The sequence below is a fragment of the Gadus macrocephalus genome, chromosome 7 (assembly GCF_031168955.1).
Source record: "Gadus macrocephalus chromosome 7, ASM3116895v1".
NCBI lineage: Eukaryota > Metazoa > Chordata > Actinopteri > Gadiformes > Gadidae > Gadus > Gadus macrocephalus.
Window position 1 is genome coordinate 7,402,183 of NC_082388.1, and position 25,182 is coordinate 7,427,364.

General features: G+C 45.4%; 1 protein-coding gene across 1 annotated transcript; it reads right to left on the bottom strand.

The window, feature by feature from the left end:
• Positions 1 to 7,620: 7,620 nt before the first annotated feature.
• LOC132461289 (TSC22 domain family protein 1-like) lies at positions 7,621 to 12,679 on the bottom strand. Its single transcript, XM_060056333.1, has 3 exons — positions 12,236 to 12,679; positions 11,708 to 11,759; positions 7,621 to 9,745 (listed from the first exon to the last, which is right to left on the bottom strand). The coding sequence occupies exons 1-3, from the start codon at positions 12,358 to 12,360 to the stop codon at positions 9,428 to 9,430; spliced, it is 495 nt and encodes a 164-aa protein (XP_059912316.1). The 5' UTR covers positions 12,361 to 12,679; the 3' UTR covers positions 7,621 to 9,427.
• Positions 12,680 to 25,182: the final 12,503 nt, after the last annotated feature.

Sequence of the window (25,182 nt, forward strand, 5' to 3'; positions counted from 1 at the left end):
CAACTTTACACCTGTGGCTACACCTTCGCCGACTGCCAATGCCTCACTCTAAGCCCAGTTGACCCTTGCGGACAAAACTACGCTGAAGTTGTTTATAATATCCTCCATGATAGAAACGTCTCTTTGATAAAAACCACAACATCATCAGCGTAGGCAGAAATCTTAAAACAACCATTGCCCCCTGGGAAAACTACAAGTGACAATTTCTTTCTTAGGTTATGGAGTAGGGGTTCTATGGCCAGGGAGTACAGCATCCCCGACAGACTGCATCCCTGCCTCACACCTCTCTGTACTTTAAAAAAGCCACTCAAACCACCGTTGATCTTCAACATACTCTCAATGTTACGGTACAGAACCTGGATCATGGCTATGAAACCAGGGCTGAAACCAACAGCCTGCAGCGTGGGCCACAGGTACTGATATTCAACCCGGTCAAAAGGCTTTTCCTGATCTATGGAAATAAGACAAGTCTACTCCCAAAGACTTCCAAAAAATCCTGAATCAACATGACATTGTCAGTGATCAGCCTGCCAGGCACACAATAGGACTGGTCAACGTGAATGACCTCCGCCATCACCTTCCCCATCTTTGTAGCCAATGCTTTGGACAACAACTTGTAGTCTGTACACAGCAGAGAGACTGGCCTCCATTTTTTAACTGCTGCGAATCTCCCTCCTTGGGAAGCAGCGTGATGACGGCCCTGCTGCAGCTCAAAAAACCAGAAAGACTTATAAAAATCTGCAGGCAGACCATCAATGCCAGGAGCCTTATCACTTTTCAAACCAAAAACTTCAGCCTGCAGCTCCTCTGCAGTTAGTACTTCCTCAAGGGCTTTTTTGGGCTGGACCTGAGAGAGACCCTCAAAAAACATTATTTTTGTCGGCTCCTTATAAAAACCTGCTGCATACCTGCATATTCCATCGGGATCAGACACGGTTGCTCCTGTGTCAGTGCGCAAAGAATGGAAGATCTTCCTCTGACCATTCCGGTGCTCAAGGCTGAAGAAATAATGTGTTGGGGCGTCCATGTGCATTGCATCCATAAAATGGGACCTGACCAGCGCCCCCTGTGCTTGGACGCCCAGCAGACTGCTCAAAGCTGTCTTTTTTGCTGTGAGTGCCTCAATATGGCCTCGATCTCCGGTGGACTCTGCAAGAGACAGCAGATCCACTACCTCAATCTTCAGTTCTCTCATTGACCTGGCTCTGTCCCTGCTAATGTTGAGAGTATACTGTTGACATAGTTGTCTGATCCGGCACATGCCCAAATCCCACCACTGTTGTAAGGAGTTGTAATCCCCCTTACGCTTCCTGTACTCAACCCAAAAAAAATTAAAAACATCTACAAAATTCCTATCAGCTAGAAGAGTAGTATTAAAATGCCAAAAAGCACTTTTTGCTTTTACGTTATTGATTAAAACCATACAATGGTCAGTAAAACCAACAGGAATAATAAAACTACTTTGTTTTTAAATATCGAGGTGGAGGAAATCTGCGTGCATACGCTGACGCAAAAGTGTGTGGATTTCGATTGGGTATGCATGTCAGGCGGCTAGGTGGTGCGGTGATACACTATCACACAACACCGACATGTCTGAGCGCATGCGTAGAATCTTCCTTCTCTTGTCTGCGCCGCAAAAAACAAAACATAATTACAGATCCTTCTCTGTTCAGTAATGCTATCTGTACATATCCTGTACATTTCGTGGAAAGACTCCTGTACGTTTATTAGAGCTGCCAGAGCAGCTTGACGGTCCGACGCATGGAAATAATACAACATGTTTGTTTATTTCCCTGTACTGGCGCTGTATGTGACGTAAACGCGTGTACGACGTGAGCAGAGTTTTGCGTCTTGGCAGTGTAGACGAAAGCGCTACGACGGAGCGTATTCAAGTTTTCCACTCTGGAGGGTGGTTTCAGATTTTTGCGTTTTTAAGCCCCAAAAACGCTGTCACCGTCTAAACGACGGTCTAAACGGGGCCTCAGGTGTTTTTCTTGCGGATACTTTTGCAACACGTCTATTTGGTGTAGCAAGTGTAGCGAAAGTGATTTGTATCCGTATGACGCAGAGCGTCCGTGGGCGGGACAAAATTGCAGAATTAACCAATGATAGTCGCCGGCAGGGGGTGCATTTTTTTAAACTACACTAGGACCATCCAAGCCAACTCTTACTTTCTGGAGTCTTGAAAGTAGACAAGAGAGCATCCTACAAGACAGAGTTGGGTATCTTACATTATGTCAAATTGAATTACTTAGTTCAACTGAATTCCCCCCAAATTATTGCATTAACATGCCGCAATGGTCCTTCAATGTATTTTAATGGTCTGCTTGGATGGTCCCAGTGTACTTTGAAAAATGCACCCCCTGCCGGCGACTTTCATTTGTTAATGCTGCAATTTTGTCCTGCCCACGGACGTAACTAAAAAGTAATTGAAGAACTTCAACTGTGGTCTTTTGCATCCTAAAATGTGATCTGATCGTGACATCGCAGTAAGTGGGCACAACTTCGGTAGCCCTCTATTCTTGAATCGTCCGAATTCCTTGTCTGCAGTATACTTTCTACGAGATCGACAACTTCTAGACCTTCTTCTGTAAACTTGTCAATTATCATGGAGGCTGCAGCTAATACAATGGCCTTTCTTGTCGCCATTTGCTTTTTTGAAAGTGTGTTTGCAGTTTAAAACAAACTTTTAGAACTCACACAATCGTTCAGAATGTATTGTTTAAAGTCAACGCGCTCGCTACAAATGTTCGCCGATTTTGAACGCACCTCTGGTGTCCGTACCGGCCCAGTCCTCTCCCGAATGCCTGGTTTCTTACGTTCAGAGGAACGTTCAAAATCACCCTTCTTGCTGGGCTTATAAGCGGCAGAAGTCAATAAATCACGAATCACTACTCCACTCTCCACAACACTATTAACCTTATCCACACTATCTAGAAATACTACCAGCGCACTATTCATTCGCAAGCCAAATTTAATGGAGTTACACCCCACTTTCTCCCCAATCGCCAAGCAACACTCCTCCACGGACACCTGAGCAGCGGGGGAGAGCTTTACGCCATGCTGCCGTGAAAGCTTCTCCCCACCCGCCTCCGAACTCGTGCTCTGCCAGGCCGGAACAACGTTAACGTTAACAAAGTTACACGATCAATCCAAACAAAGTTGTCAAACACTAATTAACCAACCAAACTAAGGAGTTTATTAATTAACAAACAGAACATACAAAAACAAACAAATAGACAATAATGAAGTTAGAAAAATCACTCACATTCACTCACGCATACGTACGAAAGAGAGACACACACAGAGAGAGAGACAGACAGAGAGAGAGAGACACACACAGACAGGGAGAGAGAGACAGAGAGAGAGAGAGAGACTGACAGAGACAGAGATATACAAAGACAAAGGGTGCATCCGAATACTAAGTAATAAGTATTATTGTGCAGTTTCTACTACTTGACCCTTAATGTAGTACAGCGTAGAACGCTTCTGAACACCACCGAAACGCCACCAGATGTTTGGAGATTACGTATTTCCCCTCTGTGCGCTGCACATCAGATACCTGCAAAATTAAAGTCACCTGCGATCATTTTCACAACGGCGTTCTTCTTCGGTTACCAGAAACTTTTTGCCTAATACACAATGCGTACTGAGCATTCTGACGCGCTATATTTGTGACGTACTACAAAAGGCCTACTATATAGCAGACAAGTATGAGTATTCGGATGCAGCCTTTGAGAAACAGAAAGAGATACAGAGAGCCAGATACAGAGAGAGAGAGAGAGAGAGAGAGAGAGCCAGAGAGATAGAGGGACAGACACAGACAGAGCGAGAGCGACAGACAGAGAGCTTTCAGGCCGGAGCTGCTAATCCAGAGCAAGCAGCCAGTGCTTTCTTACTCCTTTTCTCTGGCTCACACCTGCACCTTGAGTGCACCGACGCTCGGAGGAACCAGGAGGGCCACAGAAAACACAGTTTTGGGGGGGGCTATGGTCGCCAAGGGCAACAGGTGATTGGACCTCTCTCTCTCTCTCTCACACACACACCCTCTGTTGTTGTCCCCCCCCAATAACAACAATGTAACAATCACTAGGTTAACCCATTCCCCGTACACAACAAAGATGGTAGAAGATGCTACACAACTAAGTACGTTTATTTGTTTTATGCTGCCCTCTCAGCAGGGTATCTCTTGGAAAATAGCTAAAAAATTTCAATGAGACTTTTACCTGGTTAAATAAAGGTTTAATAAAAAGAAAAAATATGAAAGCGATTAATATCCGTCATGACTTAAGACAGCCCTGATGAAACATATGAATCTAAACGTTGATTTTCTTCCCCATGAGAAAACTAACGGGAGTTTCGAGGAAACAGACTTGCTGACAGGTAGGCCTAACTCGTCTAAATTTAGACTGACCTTTGAGCTTTAGCCTCGGTCAGGTGTTAGCAGCTAAACCCTGGATGCTCCATTTATTTCCTCGAGTGTACCAATGTGTTGTTTCCTGAATCCCTCTTTTTATGAAGGATTACTGCCCATTAACTGATCTTATATTTTATTGTCTATCTTTTTAATATTAGTAAATGTCCTTATCTATTGTGCACTTCAATGTTTACTTTTAGTGTTGTCTGATCTGTTGTGCATGTGCACTTTATCTGTTCACCGTGGGATAGTGAGAAATGTCTTCTTGATTGCTTTGTATGTCTACATGTGAAGTAATTGGCAATAAAGCTGACTGACTTGACCCGAGTGCGGTTCCTCATGTGTGTCCTTGTGGTTCGGAAAGCAAATACTGTTGGCGATGCTGAATCAGCATCTGAAGAGAGCTAGCCAAGCATCACAGATCCAGAGCTCACGAAGGCTTAGTGAAGGCGGGATGGGCCGACTGTCTCAGGATATTGCATTTACATTTAAAATCAGGGTGTTTAGCCGAGGATTTACATCAAGCGACTTACAATAAGAACATTTGTCATAACAATATATCGTTATGACAAAATAACGATTTGTACCGAGAGCGACAATATATCGCTGTCGGTACATTAAGGATGTTCATAGAAACAAATGCCAAGCAGTAACAATCACCTGGCTAACATTAGCATCGTGGCAGAGCTATGGAGGATTAAACGTTTGTCGTAATTAGCTGCAAGTCTTCCGCCGTCTGTAATAATCACGGCTTTTCCCATCTGTCAGAGAAGCAAAGCTGGAAGGACATCTTGTTCCATCCCGGAATTAATTCAGGAAGAACTCCGGACGCAGATGCTAATAGCTTGGCTCCGGCGGTACCATAACTAAGCTGTTATTTTAAGTCATTTTAAGTTAATTGAAGCCCTCCTCCATACTAGTCTCTGGGGTCCTGTTATTTCTACTGATGCATGCTGTTGAGGTCGGGGGTGTAACTCAACCCCCCCCCCCCCCCCTCCCGGGAAGGAAGGCTGCTTCAGCCAATGGCAGCGCATGAAACCCATGTTCCACAAACCGGTCCGAGCTTGAGGACAGGACGTACTGTGATCAGAGGAGCCTGCTGCTGCTGCTGCTCCATCCCCCAGGAAAACATGCACAGCAAAGGGCATTGAAATGTGAATGAACCAGTGTGTAGGGGTGTTTAAATGTCAATCTTTAAATATGGTGTGTGGTGTATATGTGAATACAATGCATGTTTAAGTAGTTTTAACTTAATATTTACTTTTGATACTTTAGGACCCAAATCACCAAACCCATGGCATTATATTTTTGATTCTTTGTTGCAAATTTTTCAGATTTCAATTTTTTTTCTATTTTCACAAAACATGTCACCCAAAAAAAAAATCACTTGGTCCAGAATATCCTGTTCTCTCCAACCCGACCCCCCCCCCCCCCCCCCCCCCCCCTGAGCAAGCTAGGGAAGTGGTTCCCAAACTTTTTGTGCCCAAGGCACACCAAAGGACAAATTAAAATTTCAAGGCACACCTATTGTGCAAAATAGCCTTATAACACGTGTTATCACTAATATCATCTGTTTATCTGTTAAGTTTATAATTATTTACTAATGCCAAATAAGATGTGACAAAGACAACTATTCTAGTCATGAAATATTTATCAACAAAATAAATCACAAAAATATTTAAACTTTATCAAATTGGGCTTAATCAAACACACCCATTTCAACCAGACAGGTGAGGCAAAGGAAACAGAAATTCAGCAGAGAACTGTCCATGAGAAAGCTGCATGGTCCTGAATCTGACCCACAAATTATAACTAACATTTAGAATCAGGCTTTTTTTGTAAATATTCTGCCTACTAACAAATCAGTGGGACACATGTGCCTGTCGGGGCGCACAGATTTTTTTAATCCTTGGTGGCACGGAGGAGAGGGCCACTCGCAAGTCCTGCTCAACAGTGAGCCGTGACCTGGTCTTGTTCTTCATGTTGGTAGGTGGTGGGGAAATGAAGAAGTTGGTCGATAGCGTGGTGGGAGATGGTTGGATATTCTGATGCACAAACCAACCAAAACTGATCGAGTGTGAGCTCACTAAATTTCAGTTTCAGCGTGCGGTCCGCACGGAGCTCTGCGCTCTCCTCTCTCTCCTTCATAGTGAGCTTCTTGTTTGAGGACTCGGACTCCTGGTTGAATGGGTCTCGGATCCAGTCATTGTCCTCGATGTACGCCACAGGTCTGAAGGTGTTCGGCATATATAGCGCGCTCACTGGCTTTGATGTGTCACAGTCTAAATTAAATTCCCACCTGCGCAACTGCGCGAACAGCGAAATGTGGGATCCTCTTTCAGGATTTTTTAAATAGTTTTTAGATAAAGAGTTTGCCTCTGTATTATGGAATGAGTGCATTCAAAGTAGTATATAGTAAATTAAAATAATTATTTTTGTATAGTTGTATACTATATTGCAGTAGGCTATGGTTGTCACAAAATCCCACGGCACACTTGGACTTGCCTCACGGCACACCAGTGTGCCACGGCACACAGTTTGGGAACCACTGTGCTAGGGAAAGCAGGTCACCTAGTTGTTGAATCCCTCAGGTCCGAATCCCCCCCGTAAGGGGTGACCCACCCCCCTCCTCCCCGGGCCCACTGGGGAGGAGGGGGCTGTGATTGGTCCGTTCACTGAAGCCCGACGCAAATCCAAAACAGGTTCACGACTGCGTCCAAGCGTCTGCAGGGGCCTTGCGTTGAGTTAACCATAATCAGCCCTTCACTGAGGCGATGGCGATGGGGCCAATCGATGTCGAACCGAGGACGGAGCACCGGTTGGAAGCGGTTGAATCCGGTTTAATAGTTTCCCTTTCACTGCGCGGCACTTGCGCACCAAAAAAAAAACATAGTACTCAACATGTCCCATCTTCTCCTAGCTATCGACCTGTAGACGGGGAATGGGTTAACCTAGCGATTGTTCGTGCTTGGCACTTGGTTCTATGAACATCCTTACTGTACCTACAGAGATATATTGTTAAACCCCGACCCCCCCCCCCCCCCCCCCAAGGTTAACCTGAGAAGGAAGTTAAAAACCGTCCATCGTTTGAAATCCAAAACCAACTGTGCTTTTAAAAGATTAAAAAAGGTTTGTGTAAAAACAAATCACTAACACCTTTTTTTATGAAGGAGCGTGCATGAAGGACAATCCGAAACGTTGGGTAATTTAAGGGTATTCTTTTTATTTGAGGTGCAACTGTGTAGTGCAAACGAACGTCACATTTGTGAAGGGTCTGAGGAGCATGCACACGAGAACCACTGCTTTCCTATCTCCACCACCACCTTCTCCACCACCACCTCCTCCGAAGCACGCAGACAGAGTCGTAAAGGACAGAAAAATACCATCCAACGGGGGCAAAAAAAACAGCATCGTTCAGAGTGTTCGGGATGGGACGATGTTCACGTTACAGTGAGTCTTCGTTGGGTTGTGTGTGTGTGTGTCGCCGACGACAACAGCCTTTCCTGGTCTATCTCCACCTGGTCTGAGTTTACAGGTAGTAGTTCGACACCTGGCTAAAACCATAGATATATATACACACGCACGCAAACATACATACACACACAAAAGGAGGGTCACCTCATACATACAACAAAAAAAAGATAATAATACTTACAAAACAAAAAATATCATATATGCATCTATGGTGTCGCACCAGGCACTTGGCAGAGGTCAATCGGACATTGTACGGTTTGAATTCGGTTTAAACAGTCCCGTTGAATCCGATCCAAAGTCATTTTTTTCCAATATTAACCGAATCCGATACTGACTGACTTGACATAACGCAACACAGGAAAGAAGAGGTGCAGTCCGATACCAGTCCTTGGTGTTGCCCTGCCAAATACATGCGATTCCCAAAGTAATTGTCCCAACGTCGTTTCGGTTCCTTTCTCCAGTGGACATGGAGGTGGGGGGGTCAAAAAGGCGGGAAGGGGACAAAATGGTCGTCGATGGGGAGACTCAAACCGGGGAGAAAGTGACAGATGGATAACAAGTGACTGATGTGCGTACAGCCCAAACCTCCACCTCAAACGAAAAAAATAAAAATTCACAATAAAAGCTCCTCATTGAACGCCCTTTCAAAAATAAGAGTACGTTGAGATGGCTGGCCCTGCGCCTCCCATACCAGATGGGTGGTATTCAGAGTGTCCTCTCCGTTTGTTCTAGGCCTTTCTTTATTTATTTATTCAAAAGCCCCTGCTACTGGTCCCCCATTGGTCGGTTTAGTGTCGATGACAAAAAGTGCTAAAACGTAAAAGTATGAAAGAAAAAATAATTAAGTTGCTAGGTAAAAGCTTCGAGGTCGGGGTGGAGGGAGGGGTGAACGCATCCAAGGAAAGGGGGGGGGGGGGGGGGCTGTGGTTAGGCCCCGGTTGCAGCATCTGCCCATGCAAAAGTCCTTGCCTGCAGGGAGGGTTTCCTAACGACGGTATCGGTGAGAAGACGGCCAGAGCGTCCAATTCCCCCCCCGAGAATCAAAAGAAGAAATCGTCTGTGTTGTTCCCCGAGACTGGTACAGCGATGCCTCTCCCCCCCCCAGCATCCCCCCTCCTCCTCCCAGGTCGTCATGCCGATTGTCAGGAGCGCATCACAAAACGTACACACACTTTACGGCTAAGCTTTGCGCACAAGCCCGTATTTTTGGTGTGTGTGTGTGTGTGTGTGTGTGTGTGTGTGTGTGTGTGTGTGTGTGTGTGTGTGTGTGTGTGTGTGTGTGTGTGTGTGTGTGTGTCCGACACCAAGAGTTTCTTGAACATGATCAGGTGGGGGGGGGGGGGAGAGGTCACGAACCACGAATGTGCAAAAATAATAATCCCAAAAATCGAAAGATGGGCTTCGTCCGATAATTTCTCGGGAGGGGGGGGGGGGGGTTAGCTCGATCACTGCACCACCCCCCCACACATACCTCCTCCTCTTCCTCCTGGTTAACCTTCCTCATCGGAGCAGAACGAGGCGACGACGTGACGGTTGCTATGCCGACGGGCCTGAGTTCTGCACGGCTGGCGATGGCGGCGGCAGCACCGGCGGCGAGCTCCCGGCTGAGACCCCACCCCCTGCTCCAACTCCGCCTCCAGCCCCGCCCCCGACTCCTCCCCCCCCCCCAGTGGGGGAGCAGTCGCTCTGAACCTGGGCGTGGAACTGGGCCATCTGCTCGGGGCTGGCGAGCGTCTTGAGGAGGCTGTTCTCGGTCTCCAGCTGGCTGTTCTTCTCCAGCAGCTCCTTGATCTGCTCCTTCAGCACCTCCACCTCCTCGCGCACCGCGTACATCAGGTGGCTCTTCACCAGGTCCTGGGGGGGGGACAGAGAGGGAGGGTGGAGGTTAGCGCTAGGCATCGACCAATATATGTGCATCAGCCGATTCTTTTTCTTTTTATATATATTTTTTCTCGGCACACGGGTTCAATAAATGCTCCTATTTAAATAGAGACTTGTAGCATTTCTTAGGGAGCAAAAGCAGTATCGGCTAAAGGAAATCGGTATCGTGCATCGGTCATCGGCCAAGGCTGATGAAAATCTGTATCGTCATCGGCCCTAAGAAAATCCATATCGGTCGATCCCTAGTTAGCAGGCTAGCTTGTTTGTTCGTTCGATTATTCATTCATTCATTCGGTGCTGTGCCCGTCCGTCATCTCTAAGCACCGTGCGGAAAAAAATGATGACCAGTAGTGTTAGCTGAGCTTGCTCTTTCATTCAATCATTCAGTGTGGTGCTCACCCGGCGTTTAACACTGCATAAAAATGAGGACCAATGATAGCGTTAGCATGATAGCTCATTCATTCAGTGAATTTTCTTTTCAGGTTTCGTGTTAGCGTTTTAGTGCTAGCCAGCTAGTAAAACGATGACCAGTGGTGTTAGCGTTAGCATAAGCGTGCTAGCAAGCACCTTCATTCAGTGTTGTGCTCGTCGGGATGATGTCTGCGTTAGCATGCTAGATACCTAGCTCGTTCACTCAGTGCTCATCTAGCATTTCTTAGCATTGTGGAGAAAACGATGACCGATGGTGTAAGCGTTAGCATTAGCATGCTAGTAAGCTCGTTCATTCCTTCAGTGTTGTGCTCGTCAGGTTTGGTGTAAGCGTTAGCGTGCTATTCATTCATTCATTCTTTCAGTGTGGTGCTCATCTAGTGTTTCTTAGCACTGTGCGGAAACGATGAGCGATGATGTTGGCGTTAGCGGACTAGCTCATTCATTCATCACTGACTTATTCATTCATTCAGCGTTGTGTTGAATCAGCGGAATGGCGCACAAAATGACCAATAATCTGTTCAAATTAAGTCACCTTCATCCTTCAACAAAAGGGTGGCCGATGACAGGAAAAGATGTGTATATTCTACTCAATTATATTTCTATTCAGTATCTATTTAAATAATCACCCCCAGGACATGGACATCCACATTGAGCGGTTGGATGTGGATGTCCATGTCCTACAGGCTGCAACCAGACATTATAGGTCTGCCGCACGCTCCTGCTGCTTCTAGAGCCTCCGCGCCAGAGGAGAGGATTTGCGTGTAATAATGTGAGCGCCTCTCTCTCCCCTCAGCCGGGACCAAGCCCCACTCCCTCCCTCCCTCTCTCTCTCTCTCCCGCCGGGTGAACGCAGAGGGAACAAAATGTTCCTGAGCCGGGTGGGAGGAGCAAATCAACCGTCGAGTTATTTATACCGCGCCGTCGCGAGGCTGCGGCTTGCCTAGCAACACGCGAGGAGAGAAAGAGAGGGAGACAGATCGACAGAGGGAGACAGAGCGACAGAGCGAAAGAGAGAGAGATCTCTAGGACTCGCGGTGTTTGAACAGGTGCGAACTCACCACCACCACCAAAAAAAAAAAAAAAGGGAATCACATCCGGAGTGGAAACCAACATCGTTGTGAGACAAAAAAAAAAATACGCGAGCTGGGACAAGAAAGGCGCGAGTTTGAACAAGATTGCATTTTTTTTTTTTTTTGCGTGGTTAATAATATATTTGATAGAATCGTTTCTATTCAGGCACAGAAATTACTTCTGGTCTAAGATTTGCCTTTTTTTGGGTAGGGAAACTAGAAAGCTAAACTTAAGGAACCAATAATGTAAGATAAAAAATATATATCCGAAAGAGTTAAGACTATGTAGGAATCATACATGATGTGGTTACATAACACTGAATCCATCATGTTCATAGCATCCAACGGCTGAGCGAGGGGCACACACACACAATGACGATAAACACAGACACACGCACACAATGACGATAAAACACACACGACAACAACTCACCATTGCCTGTTCGATCTTGTTGTCAATGGCCACCACACTGGCTCCCGACGAACTGAAACACCAAAAACAAAAAGTACATCTTTAATCCATATCCTTATTAACATGTTTATGAACAGGTTATGAAACCCATGAAACCATGACAACGGGCCGATCTCCGTCCACGACCCACGTAGACATTGCGATGGGGACACAGTGTACGTTGGGGGGCTTTTCTCTGCCTTTGTCAATAGACCTGAGAACCGCAGCTGTGTGTGTGTGTGTGTGTGTGTGTGTGTGTGTGTGTGTGTGTGTGTGTGTGTGTGTGTGTGTGTGTGTGTGTGTGTGTGTGTGTGTGTGTGTGTGTGTGTGTGTGTGCGCGCGTGCGTGCGTGTAACATTTATTGTTATGCTCAGTCAATCTCGGGATGTACATTCTGAATCGAGGACGAATGAACGAATGATTGATCGAATGAATGACACGGCGCTCCCCGCGAGGGTCTCGCGGCGCGGGTTCACCTTCACGCGCGTCTCTTTCCCGTCGGTCATTTACCTGTGCTCGAGGCGGAGCGCGCCGCTCTCCTTCCCCAGCACGGAGGACAGCAACGAGATAGAGAAACTCCTCAGTTGCAACACGCCGAGGTCCATAGCCGACGCCGCGTAACATCGGGCACTCATGCCGCCCCGTCCATGAACGCCCGCACGAAAAGAACGTCGAAAAAGTAGAAACCTTCCGAGGTGCGGAATATAAAACGCATTATTTGTGGGCAGGGAGGCGTCGCAGCGGACTGCTGCCTGCTTCCGCCTGTGTGTCCGGTTTTTTTCCGGGGCGAGACGCAAAAAAAAACAGGGCTCGCGACCCCAGGAACAGCCTGCTTGGGCACCGCTTGAACACAAAGACTGGAGAGAAGCGGTTGCAACCGCGCGAGCCTAGGAGAGCTGCAGAGCGCGAGCGCGAGCTCAGTGCATAATTTATGCACGACAACAGCGCCACGGCGCCACCGGATTGGCTGACTGAGCCAGGGAGCCTGCGCGTGACCCGAGGAGCATTCGCGTGAGCTTGCCCAGGAGCGTGCGCGTTACCATCGTTTCCCACAACCTGCAGTTCCTTTCAACCGCTTTGGACCGGAACGTCACACGTATGAGATGATTGATAATAACTAATAATTAAATATTTGCGGCGTATACGGTCATTTGTGCGTTTGTTATTTATTCCCAGATGAATACATTAGACGTTGTATTGATACATTGTATTAATACATTACATTATATTAATACAATGTATTGTATTAATACAATGTATTGTATTATACATACGTTGTATTAATACATTGTACATTATACATTACTAATTTCAATAGTAACGTTTTGTTTTATTTAAAACCATATTAATAACGTAAAACATTAGCTATATTAATGGGTTGCCATGATATAAGTTAGAGGAAGCCAGACAACCATATCTGAATGTGTAGTTTAAGAAAGATGCCTCACTCCCAATGAACCAACTGTGATTTAACGTTACCATAGAATAAACCCTTGCATCCCAAACAGACAACCTTGGAAAACGTTAAATGCACATTGTGTGTGTGTGTGTGTGTGTGTGTGTGTGTGTGTGTGTGTGTGTGTGTGTGTGTGTACAAGTATGTTCATGTTTGTGTATACGTAAATGTGTATATGTAAGTGTATGTATGTGTAATTTGTGTGTACGTGTGTGTTTACAACCATGTGTCTGTTTATGTCAGGTGTGTGTGTCTCACAAACGTCTATATCAGGGGTGTCAAACGTACGGCCCGTGGGCCGGATCAGGCCCGCGAACGGGTTTAATCCGGCCCGCGAGATGATTTTGTGAAGTACAGTATTGTAAAAGAATTTTTTTTTTTTTATAAAAATCCTTCCTAGCATTACATGGATTGCATTGACTGGCACTGATTAATTTGTTGTACATTGAACTACTGGACAATTGTGTGTAACTGGAAGTCGCTTTGGAACTTTATACCGGGGCTGAGCAGGGAGCAAGTATAAACAGGTAGTGCAGCTAGCCCGGAGCTACCATGTCGTTCTGCCTTATACTTTCAACATTATGCGCTTTGGCACTCTCATTGCCCCAAAATATCTCTGTCAAAAAGACGAAAGGTGGACACAGAGTGCTGAGTTTTCCAAGAAAAATGGTCATCGTCCTTTTTATTCACGGAAGTAAATGGGAAACCTGTGTTTGGTGTGCTCACAGCATGTTTAATTTTACATAATTATGCCATATTTTTACCGGTCCGGCCCACTTGGGAATAGATTATCCTCCATGTGGCCCCTGAGCTAAAATGAGTTTGACACCCCTGGTCTATATAGTCTCCTTAATGCTAACAAGTCCAGTTCAGATCAAGGGGGCGGGCTTTCTGTCGCCGATGTGCTATCATCTTTATTGGCAGGCTGCGCCAACATGCTACGCACATGCTTAGGACCCTAGCACGCCAAGGCCTTTGTATACTCCGAGCACTGACAAATGCCCGTCTATAGACCTCTGAAGATAAGTCTGAGTTCTAGGTTTTTTTTGTGTGTCTGTGCAAGCGTGAGTCTGTAAGTGTGTATTTTTGTGTGAGTGTGTAAGTGTCTGTGTGTGAATGCGTGTTTTTCTGTATGTGTGTGCAAGTATAGGCGTGTATTTTTGTATGTGTTCGGGAGTGCGTATGTGTGTGTGTACATAAGTGTGTGTGTTTGTGCGCATGTCGCCTCTCATCGCCCGGTCTCACCCTATGCTCGCCCATGCGTCTCATCCATCCTCCATCCTGATTGGCTGAGATCCGCCCCACCTCCCTCCCACCGCCGGTCGTAGTGTTAACCGTCAGCAGCGATTAGGCTAATCCGTCCAATGGGGTGAGTTGTCTGCGACCACACACCCCCTCGCACGCCTCGTTAAGCCCGGCCTCGCCCATAATCTGACCAATCAGGGACGAGAGCATCCAGGGGCTTCCTTCCATCGTATCCAATCAGAATTGCTCGTGTCCGGCTCGCCTTCTGGCTTCTTTGTGTGCGTCCCGCTCCCCCCTTTGCGACAGTCGACCCTCCCACCTACACACCCCCTCCGCTCCATCTCCCATTGGCTCAAGGCGTCTTAGCTCCGCCCCTCCGCTCCCACCCCAAGCGACTAGTGTGGATGGTGTACGAGAATTGTTGATGCTGTGAAGCCATACTTGCGACCATGTCCCCACCCTCCCTCCCTCCCACACCTACGCGGTAATCGACGCGCGCACACCGACGCAGTGACTGCATAACGACACACCAACGTCGTCAACATGTTACCCACAATGCAATGCGCACACAGGACTAAACACAACCGAGACAGAGAGGCAGCAGCACACGCATACAACATGAAACGGCAAACGTGGTGACCCACACACACACCATGGGTTTAACGGTACACAAAAGTCAGGGTTCGGTATGTACCTCTGTTTTGAGGTCACGGTACGGTACAGGATGGTACAGTTTATAGTTAAAGGGGAAAATTTAAAAAAAAAATGCTTGTTTGTCAACAACGGAGAATGGCAGTAAATCAGCAGCAATGAACACACCAATAAACTTGGTTATGGCATTTGCATTTCTGAATTCCCAGACAGGGGTTGTTGAGATAGTGGCAACAACCCCTTCTGCTCATAGCTGAGCAGACTAGAATACCTACCGTGCCAAATCGTATATAAGGTCCGTCCTATTTACTGGAGGAGTGAACAAAGTATCCGTTGCATAAGAACCTTACGGGAGGGTAATGGTTGTTCCAGGTATTAGTCAAACCCTCAGGCGTTACTAGTGAAACAAAGTTATGGCTTGTGAAAAACTTTATATTTGGATTGTAAAACGCATGAAAAAGTGTCTATGTGACCGTGACCGTGGTATAAGCGGTGACCGTGGTATAAGCGGGATAAGGCCCTTCGAGGTGTCCAACATTGGTTCCGTCCGTTAATTCTTGTTTATTTGAATGGAAAAAAAACGTAACGGCCCAAATGTTAAAAATCGGCTTTGACCATCAGGAACGAATAATCTAATATTCGGACCCATCACTATCTCACACACACACACACACACACACACACACACACACACACACACACACACACACACACACACACACACACACACACTATTGTGGACCTCAGCAGAGCACAGACCGTGCCAAAGTCAGGCAAGGGGACGCTGTCGAAAGGAGGGAAGAATCTACCACCATTCCCCTCGTTCGACCAATCGGTAAGAGTGCCGTGTGAGGCTAGGACTAAATGGCCGCCCGATGTGACCTACGTCACTCTGCATCGTACGCACGCAGTGACGCCTCTGACCTGGGGAGAACACCCACAAGGTATATGTTATCTGATCCGTCCGGATCATATTGCCAGTATGAATGAACGATAGAAAGAAAGTCAAATATGGGGGGACCTAGCTAGGTATTAATGGACTGCATGGTTGCATTTATAAAGCGCTTTTCTAACCAGTGGCCACTGAAAGAGCTGTACAATATTGCCGAACATTCACGCACACTTTGACACGACGGCGGAGTCAGCCATGCAGGGCGATAGCCAGCTCGTCAGTGAGCAGTTAGGGATAGAACTAGCAACCTCCCGGATACTTGTCAACCCGATCTACCTCCTGAGCCACATGCCGCATGTGATCATTTATAATCCTAGTAGTACAGACTCTGTACTACACTGAACCATCATTTATTAAACACTATATTATTATAGAATTGATAAACAAGCAGATTCTCAAAATAGCACCTGGAACAATTAATTTGTGCAATTTTAACCATAAATATCAAAAAAGTAATCAAGTGCTAAACAAAATTGTCAAGGGAAACAACATTGAAAAAGTGTGTGCAATTTAATCTTCTGAAATATTCTGAACTAAAGATCTTTTTTGTTATTATTTTGCACACTCTAGGTAAGACGTTCCATCTCAAGGTTTTCCAGGTTTGAGACCTTGAATACTTTATTATAATTTTTTCCTAATTTTCTGCACGACCAATGACAATGTGACATCAAGACGGTACATCATAGATGGTGCTCAATACTAGTAGTAGTAAGTGTCCATTCATTGCAGATCAGCTTCTGATTCCAGCTTCCTTAAGCTGCCCTGTTTGTGTGAGTGAGTGAGTGTGCACGAGTGAGTGTGCGCGTGTGTAAGTGTGTGCAGGCATGTGTGTGAATCCAATGGAGGGGGTGACCCAGATATTATCTAACCCGTTCATTCGAACACGTATGAATGCTCTGAGCGATGGTTGGATAACCGCCAAGCACATAGCAGCACACGACGCTACGCCCATACAGACTGCATCCAGCGATGACCACGGACAGGACGAGCCAATCAACAGCCTCATCCAAATCAACCATAGTAACTAATAATAACAATAATAAAAGCTTTTCTAGGACTCAGTAGCTTTTCACTGAGGGGTATGGTAATCGTTGAACTCAACCCGTAAACAAATCAATCAAAATCATTACTTAACAAGACACTAAACTCAAACTTATTATGTGTACATTTGTAAAGATTTAGGTTATTCTTGAGGACCCTCGCAAGAGGAAGCAGAACAAAAGTTTTACTGTAACTTCGGTTGAACAATCCTAATATATCAAATCAACATTTTCAGATGAATTACAATATTTCATTGCATTGCTATTTTTTATTTGTTTCATTATATGCATTTTTTTTTATTTTGCCTTTGTTTTCTTTTGCTATATTATTATTTTATTTAACAAAGCATTTTGAGTCTGCTGATGTTTGAAAAGTGCAACATAAATAAAGTTGCCGTGCTTACAATATCTAGGGTTCGATCTATCGAGCAAAAAATTACGTGTGACTTGGGTTACCATGGGGCTAAGTTTTGAAGCAGGACGTATAATCAAATAAATAGCCATAAACAAAGTCTTCACCATCGCATTGTGGTCGAGACTGAAAGTGTTGACCGCCACATGACTAGTGGCAGGCCCGGGGTATGGGGAGTTCACCAGCGTTCAATAAGGTTTACAATAATGACCGCTACCTGGAAAAAACACAGACAGACGCACACGCACACACACTTTTGTTGCTCACGAGGGGGCGTGCAAGGCCTATTTCTCCTCTCCGTCTCGCTCTGTACGCCAGATTCCTGTATGGCTACTCGGCAATTCCAGATGTTTGTAAACAATAGGCGTCAAGATACCTCCGGGTGGCAGAACGCGAGCGGCTTCCACTGACTTGAAGCCTTCTGGCCGGCTACTGTTAACATAGATACATAGTTAAAAACGTTGTTGTTGATCTGAATTTGAAACGATGACAAAAAAGATACATATATATATATATATTAATGAGACGACCCATAGCAGCCCGCAAGAACAAATCATTAATTTACTCTATTTTCTCGATCTCTCTGCCCTGGTCAAATTACATGGAAGAGTTTGTTTACTAATGGTTGGAGAACACTTTGGCTTTTGCCACCCGGAAGAACGTATAGTGACGTCATGGTGAATTGTCGTATTGGCTTTGCTTCCTTCTGAATCGGCTGCATGCCAATAGTGGTGTGAGCGGTTGTCTCTTTCCGCTCAAAACCAGAGAGAGGCACTAACCCGATGAATCCGTGTTTTAAGAACCAACCAATCAATATTCAACAACACATTTACTAATGAAATTGTTGGCAATTAGCTAATTTCCCACCCACATTAAATCCATAAATGCTTGAGGAAAGTGAAAACCGAAAGAAAATCAATCTTTTAATATCCCTTACAAGATGCCTTTTGAAAGCGCAGAGGCTTTTACCCAAAGCGACTTACAACGGTTCAATCACACACCGACGGCAGAGTCAACCATGCAGGGCAACAGCCAGCTCGCCAGGAGCAGTCGGGGTGAGGCGTCTCGCTCAGGGGCACCTCGACATTGGACTAGGAGTAGCCGGGGATCGAACTAGCAACCCTCCGGTTACCAGCCAACCTGCTCTGCCTCCCGAGCTACTCGACGCATGCAAAGTGGCTCCTTGCATTTCCTGATTCGTAACAGCCAGACCTCATAGTAACAGCCGGGGAACACGGAGACACCCGAACAAAGGCTCAAACTGTTCATGTTTTGGAATAGGATATATTCTCTTTGCCAAACGCACGTTAATAAGACCACACAGGAGAAGACAGGCCGTGTGAATCTGTCGTCACCCCGAGACGCAAAGCCTTGTGTAATCAAATCAACGTTCGCCATCACATCACATCTTATTATTTTCACAGCATAACAGTCAAGTCTCTTGACTGACTACTGCATCTCCCTCTCCCCTCAGCATATCCCTCGCTCTCAGTCTCTACCCCTTTCCTCAGTACCTCTTTCTCTCCTCAGTGTATCTCAATAGTAGAGTAGCAGTATAGTACAATAGTCTCTCCCCCACTTTCCCCCCTATCTCACCCCCTCCTACAACCACACAGAGCAGACTGAGAACCAACATTAATCATGGAAAAAAAGTCCAAACACAACGATGTAAAATAACCTCTCTCTCCCTCTCTCCACACATCACAACCTCAGCGGCTTCATCATCATCATCATCACAGGAGGGGCCGCAGCCTAACTAAATAAATCATTCTGGAAGCGGTGGGCGGAGATTGCAGAGATGCCGTGCTGACGTTTCTCATTCGGAGCAAACATCACAGATGAAGAGATTACCCCTCTGAACGGCCCCGTGTTCTTCCAAAGAAACACAGGACTGAACATGAACATCCACATTTACATTGAGGTCGTTTCTAAGACGCTGTTATCCAAAGAGACTTAAATCGTAGCTTTAGTTCCACGTTTTTCGCAACGCAAGGGGATTTACTGACCCATACCGTCCTTGCGGGCCTGACGCGCGCCTCCCAAAAAGTGTCACCTTTCGACGAGGCAACACAGCAGCAAAGGGCTGTGATTGATCCGCTGGCGTTAACCCGATGCAGAATCAAACCAGGTTCAGGACTGTGTCGAAGCGTCTGCGTGGTCCCTGCGTTGCGTCGACGTGGAACCATCACTGAGCTTTTACGACGGTTCACGCAACGACGGTGCAGTCGACCACGCCAGCTCGTCAGGAGCAGTTCGGGCAAGGTGCCTTGCTCAGGGACACCTCGACACTCCGCTTAGGATGCGCCGCTGATCGAACTAGCAACCTTCCGTCTGGGAGCAGTTCGGGCGAGGTGCCCACACGGTACCCTCCGGGCCAGCGTCCTCTAGGAGTGAACCAAGGTGAATCTCATGGTACAAACCGAATGATGCAACCTCAGCATCCAACGATGCAACAGCCACACAACATGGCGGTGTTTAGGTCTTGGCTTTAGGCTCGCTAGGCGGTCTTGCAGTGTGTGTGTTTCTCATATGGCTCTGCTTTCAGAATAAACAAAGCCGACCCACGGTGATGAGGGAGGCTGTGGCTATGAGATCCCAGAGAGAGAGAGAGAGAGAGAGAGAGAGAGAGAACGAGAGAGAGAGAACGAGAGAGAGAGAGAGAGAGAGAACGAGAGAACGAGAGAGAGAGATAGACAGTTAGACAGACATGAGCAAGAAAGTGAGACAGAGAGAGGGAGAGACAGATGAGGCCCCCTGTTTTTGTTTATCCACGCTCTGTAACAGTAGTAGAGAACGGGGGACCTCCTTGGGTCGTCCTGTGTTGTTCTTCACAGGAAGGCCTCATGCTCTACTGAGAATCAGGCACAGAGCTGTTCTCATGACCAAAGGAGAACGCACTCATTTCCCACAGAATGACAGTAGGCATTTGCATGGTCCTACAGTGACATCTAGTGGCGGAACGGGGGACACTGCAACAACAAGGCACTGGAATTGAGGTCTCTAGTTTGAAAACTCATATCACGTATAGCTATTTGACGATAAACATCCATGGACACAGGCCTACAGCACGTTAATTAAATGTTAATCATAGGTACAGTCTCAAAGGGCTTTATAGGCTAAATATGTATGACATTAATTCTATTCAATTTCGATCGCATAGCACTTAATCACAGGTAGTCTCAAAGGGCTTACCAGGCCATATATGATATACATACACCCCCTGACCCTAACCCCTCAGAGGGCAAGAATAAACTCCCTTAGTTAGCATCAATTGAGTTTTTTACTCAAAATTGTCTGAGTACATAAGGAAACAGATAGAAACTACCGTAGTTGGCATGTGTGGTCTAACGGTATTACAGTATATCAGGAGTTCTTTGAAATAACAAAGGTATGATTTAAAAACCTTTGATTCAGTCCAAATTACAGACAATCTTTTCTTTTTAACGTTCTTATCTCATATTTTATCATGTTGGTGGGTATTTTAGCAAGGTCTAAAGAGATACTTCACCGGAGGGAATATGAAGGTTTTATGAATTAAATAATTCAATGTATTATAAATGTAAAAAAAAAAAATTGAAATCGGTTCATCCTAGCCTGAAAAAAGGCAGAAAGAGTGTTTTCATGGTCTCTCTGGCTCAAAGTCAGAAAACCTCCAACTACCACAGTGCATTGCGCTCGCTGCCCCGCCCACCTGTTTCCGGTCTCCCGTCCCCCTCAATCCCCCTCAGTACCCGAGCTCCCGCCCCCTCTCATTCCTTACTGGTGGAAAAATTGGCGGCAAATTTGCCACCTAAAGTGTGTTGTAGTCCTCGGCCCTTCTAGCTGGACAAGAGGTTTCTTCCGAAATGACGTCAAACGCGTCATTTGACGTAATTTTGGGAGAAAATTTGATGAGAAAAAATGGGCCAAGGGGAGACTGGTTTGGACTGATATTTATTTATATATTTATTTATATTACAATAGCGATTTTATAATGATAGAACGCCGGTCCTAAATGGGTGAAATATCCCTTTAAACAGGATGTATCTCTACACCGTCCACAAAGGAATATTCGCCGTTGCATTGTTCAGACTGAAATAGGTGAGTTCAGAATCACTCAATTGCAGTTTACGTCCTTTTTTTTTTTTAGTGAGTAAGATATTGGATATTGAACATTATTCTCCCTCCCAATGATAGCGCCGATGTCATATACCGAGCCAGGAGACTGTTGGGCAGCAACACTCTTTCGCTAAAGAGACATGGTTTGGTCAATATTTCTACACAGTTAGAATTACAAAGTAACCTGCGCTCAACAATATCCTGGGGAAAAATGCAATAAACCTGATAGGTCTCAAGTATAAAATGCTCCCTATGGATACAAGAATAAAATCGTTGTTTCGAAGCTTACCCCAATGGCTCTAAAAACAGCGCATGTTAAAGTGACTTAAATGACAATACAGGTTAAACTGACTTTCAATGTTGGTAAATTGTTTTAACTATCGTAGACTTAATTCAAACGACGAAATGAGATTCAGACCGATTCTTTGGAAGAAAGGCTCATTTATTAATCTCATTATTCTTTGGGCACAATTCTCAGAGCATTGTAGGCTAGCTAATGTTGTATATGCTACTACAATGACTTCCATCTTTTACACATTTCATTTGTATTTTATTGTATGATATTTTAAACAAATATCGGTGAAGTAAGACTTCGCCAAAAATGCCTCAAAATTACATTCAACATTCAACAGTCAACATTCAAACCCAAGTAACATCCTACAGCACTACTCTGCTTTGTCTGAAATGCCCTTCTCAAATGCAGCACTGTTCAAAAGTTTGGGGTCATTTTTTGTCCTTATTTTTAAAAGCAAAGCACCGCTTTTTTCATTGAGATAACATAATTTATTAGAACAGTCTAGACATTGTTAATGTGGTAAATTACTATTCTAGCTGGATACGGCAGATTTTTAATGGAATATCTACATACGTGTACAGAGGCCAATTTCAAGCAACCATCACCCCTGTGTTGTAAAGGTACATTGTTTAATCATGTTAAAAGGCTAATTGATGATTAGAAAACCCTTGTGCAATTATGTTAGCATAGCTGAAAACTTGAATAAAAGTGGGAGTTTTTGTGGAGAAATACCACAGTAAAAGAAGATATCGCCAAAGCCTTTTCAAATGAGTAATTTTTCGAACGTCAATATCCAACTCAAGTAGCATCCAACATCACTACCTCTCTGCTTGGTCTGATACACCCCCCTGAAGTCAATAATCATACTGTTTAACGTGCCAGAAGGATTCTTAACCCATGCTTTAGTAGTAGAATCTTGTGAGGTCAATGCTGTGTCAAGGCTTCAACAGGACAAGCCTTCTCACTCTAGAGGTTATCCATACCCTGCATTTGTTATCCTCTTCGCCATAACAGCAAGGGTTCTGCTTTGACAACAAAGGCAATGCCATCGGATCCCCGTCTAAATAACATGAGGGCATGTGCTCGGTGCCAGCACACCACAATGAGTGCGTAACTCTAGGGGTCGATTTACCCTAAGGAGGAAGAGCGGGTGGATTTGTAACCGGAGAGGTTGCTAGTTCGATGCCCGGCTCCTCCTAGCTGAGTTTCGAGGTGTCCCTGAGCATGACGTCTCCCCCTGACTACTCCTGACCAGCTGGCTGTCGCCCTGCGTGGTCGACACCGCCGTCAGTGTGTGAATGAGTGTGTGAACTGTTACAAGTCACTTTGGATAAAAGCATCACCAAAATGCCTCAATGTAAATGTAATACTCTGATACTATGCACAGGAACTGTCAGTGTGTTGAAGTCTCGTCCCCTGATTACAAATCAGCGTGGAATAGAGCGAGTTGTTCCCAGAGGCTTCCACCCCAAACCCACCACCGATTTGTCTTTGCCCACATTTAGCGCATTCAAATAAGGGCTGAACGATTAAACGACATTGCAATGTAATAGAACGTGATTTGCAAATCGCGAGGGCTGCGAAAAAAAAGTAACTTGTGGAACTCTTACTGACTGGAGATCTGTCAGATTCTTCTTACAGTTAGTTAAATAAAGATGTTATAATATTAATTCATGCATCAATTCATCTCAACACATAGGCCGGGCCTAAAGGAAAGAGCAGTTTATATGTTGACTGCTTCCAATGTCGTGTTGGTCATACTATAGAATGACTTATTGCTTGTTTAGTAAATTATTATAACACAAGGAACTTCAAAAAATAATAAAATCGCATACTAAATCGGTCGAAATGATCGCAATTCGACTATTTCCCAAAATCTTTCAGCCCTAATTAATGAGGAAACAGGTCTACCAAAAGTGCACCGTGGCCCGCTGCGTTCTCTGACTTGCCCGGTTCATAAGAAAAATATTAACATGTGGATGAATCTAGTACTTTGTGCAGTCTACCTTGTAGTCAAAATAACCCAATTACTGTAATGTGTGGTTTGTTTGTCAGCTTTGAAAGAGAATCAAGGGCACAGCGCAGAGAACCCTCGTATGTTGCGTTTGCATTTACAAGAACGGCCCATACAGTGTTCTACATAACAGCTGCATCGGGACCTCACTGTTTTTATGAATAGCTGAAACCCGGAGAGTGAAACTAATGATCCTAATCAGCTCGGACACACACACACCTGTTAGATAATGACCTGACTGCCTTTTTTTTTTTAATTGGTGGAAGTGATCTAATCAGCTATGACACACACGCACGCACGCTTGCCGCACCCCTGCAGCAAATCACATGGAGGGTGAAACCCGTTTTTCATGACCCCTGGCTCTCCGCAGACGAGATCACAGCTGACTGGTGGGGGCGGTTAGCCGCCACGCCAGATTAGCATTAAACCGGCGCATAGCTGTGTCCCACGGTGTCAGCGACACCATGACTACGCTACTAGTCTGTCTCATGACGAACAGAACAGAGTACGACGATGCTTTAAAAGACCACAGCCGAAAGGGCACCGGGTTCAATGACATCCCCCGTCGCCTGTAGTCAAGGCGACAAGCCTCCATGCTCCGTAGAAACTTCACCAAGGGTCACTTTGGCTGTTTGTTATGAAGCCATGGAGCCCAGGCTTTTATCGAGACGCCTCCCTGATGCCAGCCACCTGATTGGCCGGGCGTGGTCACATGGTGTCCGTCCTCAGCGACAGCAGAGAGTGCGTCAGCGCCCGTGTGTTGACGAGCAACACCGCAGCAGCTGGCAAGGGGAGGGGGGGGTCATAGTGTTTGGAGGTTATGTATCCCAAACAAAACGCAGACGCATGCCAGTCGTCACCGGCCCGCATCGCACGAGTATCTTTCGTAGAAACCAACGTCACGACTTTACACAGCCTTCGTCACTGTAGGGCTGAACGATTAATTGAATTCAAATTTAAATGGGGATGTAATAGAACGCAATATGCAAATCGCAAAGGCTTTGATTAAAATATTAAAAAAACTTTTTAACAGTTAAATAAAGATGTTATAATATGAATTCATCTCAACACATCGGCCTGGCCTACAGGAAAGAGCAGTTTCCAATGTTGTGTTGTTCATACTCAAGAATGATTTATTGCTTGCTTAGAGAATAATGAATAAGATATGGAAGTTAATAGATTAAAAAAAATCACTTATTAAATTGCAATATTGGTCAAAGTAATCGCAATTCAATTTTTAGCCCAAATCGTTCAGCTACTATGAGGCGCTGGGGATCGAACCGGCAACCTTCCG

What these genes read in the sequence shown, in the direction of transcription:
- LOC132461289 (XM_060056333.1), bottom strand. Translation starts at nt 12,360, where the DNA reads ATGAGTGCCCGATGTTACGCGGCGTCGGCTATGGACCTCGGCGTGTTG. An exon ending in GCGCTCCGCCTCGAGCACAG is followed by an intron (nt 11,760 to 12,235) that starts GTAAATGACCGA and finishes TTGGTGTTTCAG; the next exon opens with TTCGTCGGGAGCCAGTGTGG. An exon ending in ACAAGATCGAACAGGCAATG is followed by an intron (nt 9,746 to 11,707) that starts GTGAGTTGTTGT and finishes TCCCCCCCCCAG; the next exon opens with GACCTGGTGAAGAGCCACCT.